General features: G+C 42.3%; 1 protein-coding gene across 1 annotated transcript; it reads left to right on the top strand.

Annotated features, from left to right (window-relative positions):
• Positions 1 to 362: 362 nt before the first annotated feature.
• Positions 363 to 1,404, top strand: LOC116801037 (brachyurin-like). The gene is made up of 3 exons (XM_032718357.1): positions 363 to 637; positions 705 to 964; positions 1,021 to 1,404. The coding sequence occupies exons 1-3, from the start codon at positions 387 to 389 to the stop codon at positions 1,338 to 1,340; spliced, it is 831 nt and encodes a 276-aa protein (XP_032574248.1). The 5' UTR covers positions 363 to 386; the 3' UTR covers positions 1,341 to 1,404.
• The last annotated feature ends 5,125 nt before the right edge of the window (positions 1,405 to 6,529 follow it).

Consider the following 6,529-nt stretch of genomic DNA (forward strand, 5'->3'; position numbering starts at 1 on the left):
ATACAATGGGCGGCCATTTGGTACCAAGTGTTTGCTTAAAATGATTTAAGGCGTTGCCCCGCCGAAATCGCGATGCGGATGAGCCAATCCAGGACATCTGATAATTGTTTTTCGATTGTTCTTTGTATTTTCTGCCGAGTTGGGAATTAGCCAGACATTTTTTAAAAGCAAAAAAACAATTTACACAAATTGCACATATTTCTTGATAGTTCGGAATTGCCTTTCAAAAAGTAATTAACTTAAATGAAGAAATTCTAGGAATTTTAGCCTTGACAGCTGTAATTAAAATACCAAATATATAGTTCAATTTCCATTTACTTTTACCCACATTGTGTTTTCCTTTAAAAGGAAGTGCACAGAATTTTAGGTTTTAGTAGAAAGCAAACATGCACAGCAAAATAATAATTTCTTTAACCTGCCTGGCGTTTTTATTTCCGTTTGTTTTTACTAACAAACTTAATCGAATTATCAATGGACACTATGCTGCATCCAAACAATTTCCATACCAAACGTTTCTTATGCAACTAAATCTTGGCTACATTCAAGAATATATTAAATGGCGTCCTCTTTGTGGTGGAGCTCTAATCTCCGAAAAATGTGTCCTAACTGCAGCTCACTGCCTGGACAACCCAGACATGTAAGATCGAAATTAAAGCGTTTTTATGACAACCAAATTTTACAATTTTCAAGTTTTTCCTCTTTAGATATGCTGTTAATATATATTTCGGTGCTGTAAAAATTGATGATGTAACGGAAGTGGGCCAACAACGATTGGTAGTGAAAAAGGATCATTTTGTTATACACCAAGAATGGAATCCCAAAACGCTTGCTAACGATATTGCACTGATAAAGCTTCCTTTTTCAATATTATTTGATGACTACATAAAACTAATCCAACTACCAAATCAAACATTTCAATACCAATTTAGTGAAGCAACAACCTCAGGCTGGGGATTAGTCACGGGTAAGTAAGGTGTCATTTCTATAGTAATATTTCCTTAACTAATAGTCCTCAAACAGATACAGATACATTTTCAGAATTCGATAAGAACTTGAAATACTTTAATGCCCAGATTTTATCTGATCTTGAGTGCAAACGTGCCTATATATCGCAAAAGAAATCAGCATTTCCAGCTTCACTAATTTGTATTGCTCCAGGAGAAAACATGGTGTGCAAAGGAGATTCTGGTGGTCCATTGGTTATTAAGCATGAATCCAACTTTGTGCTACTGGGACTAACATCCTTTTCATTTGGTAAATATTGCGACTCAGGCTTTCCAAAGTTCTTTACCAGAGTATCTTCATATCTGAATTGGATTCGTGATAACGCGGAAAGTTAAAACTGAATTTAAAACACCACTGACACTTTCTGTTAAAAATAAATATGAACACAAATTAAGTAAAGCCAGTATTTTTTATACTATGCATTTTCGAAAGTATATTTCTGCCCAAATGTTTCAGCATTATTTATAATCTATCTACCTTGACGAGTCCCATAAATTAGCCATTTCCATTTCCATATATTATTTTCATTTCCATCTCCATTACCTTTGCCATTACCATTTTCAATTCCATTTTCATTCTATTCCTGCGGGGAAGGCTGACAGCAATTACACCAGGAAGTAAGCGACCTACAAGCGTTTGTTTGGGGCTTTCCAGGAATTTTCGAGGCGTAGCAACTGTTTGTGACATGTTTTGATTTGTGTTGTCGACGTTTACGAGCTTGTAACTCTTCTTGGGACCCTGGACCTGGGCCAAAAGCCAGCGGAGAGAGTCGGGAGTCCAAGTCCAGAACCGAGACATAGACATAGGTATCCATCCCAGGGACCCACCAACTTGGTTGGATCGCCGCCACTCACTCGACACAGAATCGAAATGTTATCGATGACATTAATAGCGATTGGGGGCTTTCATCAATTACATGCCTTTGTTGGCCAGGCCAGTTGGCCAAGCGGGCTAACATCCAGATCGTTACAGCCAGCTTAGCACAGATCGGCCTACGCAGCGAAATTGTAAATTATTACAATGCAAATGATTTCCATATTGTAAATATGATGTGAGTGCTGATAAAGCAGCGGGGCTGGCAAAAGGGAACCGCCTCTGCCTGTTGGCCAAGTTTATGCAAACAAAAGTTCAACGCATTCAAAGTCAAGGCAAGAGTCGTTTCAGAGCAGTTAAAGTAATTTTGTGAGTACCGTTTTGGGCCCGGATCTTGGCCTGACTTTGGGCTCGGGTTTGGGCTTAGCTATGGGTTTCTGTTTCCTTTGGCTGCCTTGACCACCACCAACGTCGCCGGCAATCAAGTCAACTCCGCGCCGAACTGTATTAACTCTTCTGTCTCTTCTGGACGGGGCCACAGCCACAGACAGCCAAAGCCAAAGCCAAGCCAACTGTTGCTCTTTTGGCCAAGTTGTGCCGTCTGCTGTCAGTTGGCATCTTCCTGTTTGCACAAAACGTCACGTTCGAGTCACGTTTCCAACTGCCATCAATGGGGTGCCCATTGCCAGTGCCCGGGCACTTAGTCTCGCCCATAGCCGCAGTTGATGTTTCCCACAAATTTTCAGCCGCGTTTTCTTCAGCTCTCAGTTTGCAGTTCACCATTTGGCCATTCGGGGATCATTCGGTTGGTTTCGCCTGGGCGCTGGCGTAACGCAACAATTTCGCAATCACCTGACAATGTGACAGGTAATAGTCGTGTCCAGCATGCTAGACATTTGCATACTCATAGGCACGGGCAAGAACTGTGAAGTAATTTCGATGCCAGGCGAGCATCGCTCGATGGTCACCTCATGTCTGGCTGTGGAGCATACTGTGATAAGTAATTGCATTGCGTTTTATGCAGAGAGAAAAATAATGCTAACATATGAACAAAATACTTCTGAGAGCTTGTTGAATTACAATACAATGTCATACAGCTAATGATTATTTTTCTTTTGTATTTTTCAAGCAAATAAAAGATTTACTTTGAAAATTTTTGAGGTGTATTTGAGAATTTGCTTCGCATAATTTGGGCCATTGCCAGCTGAAGCCGAGGAAACCCAGAAAACCTAGAAAAGCCGAAGAAACCCAGGCGAAACGAGGAGAATCCATTCATGAAACGGGCACCCGCCTTGAAGTTGCAGTTGAAACCGAACCTAACCGAACCAAGCCGACTCGCAGCCATATAAATTGCTGAGATTTCTCGCCGCTTTGACTGGCTGCCTTCCTGCCGTGTTATTAAAAGTTCAACCCACATGAGAAGCAATTTGCAAACTGTTAGGAGGAATAAATAGTTTAGCAGGGAGGAGCATGTGCAAGGATCTTAAGTGGCACTTGGCAGGAATTTGATAAGGCCCAGAGAGTCGACCAAGATGCATTTGCACCTGAATTGGCTGAGCAGCAGGTCAGCAGCTTGGCAACACAACACCGAAAGTGCATATTGGCCTCGGCTCGGGAAAACACTTTGCCCTGCCATTGGCTTCCATTTCAGTCTTCAGCTTTCAGTTTTCGGTTTTCTTTATTTTTGGCTTTTTTCTGCTGCTTTTCACATTTACGTCGGTGCCAGGAAAAAAAAAGCCTCCTTTCGGCCAGATTTTTCCTTTATTTTTCCACCGATGCCAAGCCTTCTTTGACTTGGTGGCTGCTCTTCTGCCTTTGACTCTTGCCTTGTTTGCTCTTCTGCTGATTATTTCACAGATTAAGTTTATGGTTCATAAACCAGAAATTTCAATTCAAATGCACGAGGGGCAAGAAGGCGGCGCTGGGGAAAGCGAAAGATTTTAAATAAATTACAAGCGCATTTTGTTGCCCCACGTTGTAGGCTAATTGTATGCAGAGGCAGCAGCGAAAAAGTATCTGAGAAATGGAAAAAAAAACCCACCTGTGGGATGTGAGTGTGAATTGGGTTGGGTTCCTCATGGCCGAGCAGCAAACGTACATATGTAGGAGAAGTAGAAGTCCGGATTGGGTAAGCGACAGTTGCAATTTGCAATGCGCTTGTAAGATGCTTTCGCCAATCTTTTAATAAGAATCAAACACTAGACGAGAGAATTCAAAACCATTTCGTATATGAGCAGTCCCCAAACTTATCGCTGATCGCCCCGGTAGGTAGGTAGGTAGGCAGTTTGGCAGACAGTTCGGGCCGGGCCAGTAACCAGCCAGCAGTAGATGGAGATTCCAGCTCGCAACTTGGCCTGGTGGGCAGCACAACAGCACCACCAACAGTCCAGCTCTCTGCTCATTACACTTGGCCTGGTCAGAACGGTCCGGTCTGCCAATCATGCGTTTGGACCGAACTGCAATCCAGTCCATGCTCTAGTACTAACACACTCACAAAAACGATATAATAATTTGAATCAAATTCACGGTACTTGGCAAGGTTAAAACATATCAAATGTTTTATGTTTGGCTTTAAAAATATATAGTTCAAATTAAAATGTTTTATTGCATTAAAATATTGATAGCGCATCCCAGTTATTGAATGTCCCAAATACATTCGTTTTAGGGACATTGCCTAAAAACATATTCAAATTTTTCAAGTGAATCATTTGAATCTCCATCGCCTGTTCCTGGCCAAAACAGAAGTTCTTGTCGCTTGTTCCTGTTACCTGGTTGTTCGGCGCGGCCATTGAATATTTCAAATCGCAATCAGTTGGCAGGCATCTCACTCCCCGGCTACCGATTCTTGATTCCCTGGACGGGCTATCCATTCCGAGAGCTTTGGTGCCAGGCGGGTGTACTCAGCGCATTAGTTTCAATGCGCTTTAATTTATTAAAATATCAAATTTAAGTACGAGTACATGCTCTGCAGCAGCGGTGGTAGTAGCCAGTGGTAGCCAATATTTGTGGCAGCTGCAATCGAGATTTGTGTGTGATTAGTTGCGGCTGAAATTGGAGAACGTTTTGGATTCCGCAGAAGGAGCCTGGTGATAGATGGCCCCACTGTTGCCAAAAGAAATTGAAATTGAATTCAGGCCTGACTGGGCAATATTTATAGCATAGCATCTCGGCATGGGATTTTTATATCTCTTTCGATCGCTAAGCATTCAGAAGGCCAACTTTTCGAGGCTAATCGCTTTGCACTTTAGCCCAACGCAGGACCACGCCCCTTAGCCCACAACGTCTGACCTATTTTCCGGTTGATTTCTTTTCTTAAACTCTCAAGTACGTGTATTAATTAAACCCTATGGAATACCATGCAACAGGAAACAACAACAAAAAAATAAAAAAATTGGCAACACAAAGGAAACATAAATTTTCCAGCAAGACACTTTCCTTGTGGACTTGTCCCACAGACTGTGATGCCAACGAAGGAACTTGGCCCGAACCAGAAACAGAACCGTTAGCGCTCTGCCTTTTGCTTTTGATCTTTGGCGAACAGACACATTAACATAAATATGAGTGCGAGATAAGTGAAGAACACACCCAGTATGATGAGGAATGAAAATTCGCCAAAGGAGTTTTTTTTTTCTCGGGGCTGGGAAGGAGGAGCTATAGTTTTGGCTTTATCTGCAACTTGCCTCATTGACATGCGTTAGACAACGACCGCATAACGGCAACTGCAACTGCAACACTGCAATGACGGCGGGCGTTTGGGGGTGATAGCGCTGAGTGGGCGTGGCAGCTGCATCGGGCCGGAAAATCTCAATAGATGATCGTAAACACAATTTTTGTTTAGCGGTCAGAACGAAACCCAGGGATTAAAAACAAAAAAATGTCGGGAGGTGTGGCCAATTGTAAAGGCTGGCAAAGCATTTGACACATTGGCAACATGTGGCAACATGCAAATGTTGCAACCATACCACATTACGATTGCTAAATTAAAAATGTGGTACATTATGGTACAATGCCAATGACTGCGGTCATAAATAAATTTAAAGACTTTACATAAATAAATACGCCCCTTAATAACTGCAGATGTAAAGTTAATATGGTAATTTATCCTAAACAAATCATAAAAATTTAACGAAATTTTCTTTTAATGATTTACCAAAAAAATATCTAAAGTTTATTTTAAGATTTTCTTTAAATCTATAAAATATAGATAGCTTGCAAAATCATGCTTGCAACACTGTGGTGTTGCACCTAGCCCAGAGCCCAGAAAAACCCAGCGACTTGAAGGTGTGGAGATGGCGGCGACTGAAGTAAGATTTCCCTTTTGGTTTTGGGCAATCAAATGAAGCCTCCTTGATGGCCAACTGCCACAAGATGATGATGTTGCTGATGAGCCGTACGACAATGGCAATGGCTCGTTGCTGTTGGCCGTGGCCGATGTTGATGGGCCAATGTTTCGGTCAGTTGCCATGGCGAATCGCAAAGCAATGCGCAACACGTTAAGGGTTGCCCCTTCTTCTTGGCCGCAAACAACGCGCAATTTATAAAATGTCTTAATTTTTGCGTTGCCATTCCCAGGCAGCAACACCAGCAACAACATGCCGCCAATATTCGGTTGGGCGTATGGCTAAAAGCGCCGCAGGAAAGCTGGCTTATGCCTCGCCCTAGAGATGAGGGCTGGACTGGATGCTTTCAACCTGGCAAGATCACTTGATTT

This window comes from Drosophila sechellia, chromosome 3L (genome assembly GCF_004382195.2).
Source record: "Drosophila sechellia strain sech25 chromosome 3L, ASM438219v1, whole genome shotgun sequence".
Classification (NCBI taxonomy): Eukaryota; Metazoa; Arthropoda; class Insecta; order Diptera; family Drosophilidae; genus Drosophila; species Drosophila sechellia.

Coding starts and splice junctions, on each gene's coding strand:
- LOC116801037 (XM_032718357.1), top strand. CDS start 387: ATGCACAGCAAAATAATAATTTCTTTAACCTGCCTGGCGTTTTTATTT. Junction 638..704: donor TGCCTGGACAACCCAGACAT/GTAAGATCGAAA, acceptor TTTCCTCTTTAG/ATATGCTGTTAATATATATT. Junction 965..1,020: donor AGGCTGGGGATTAGTCACGG/GTAAGTAAGGTG, acceptor GTCCTCAAACAG/ATACAGATACATTTTCAGAA.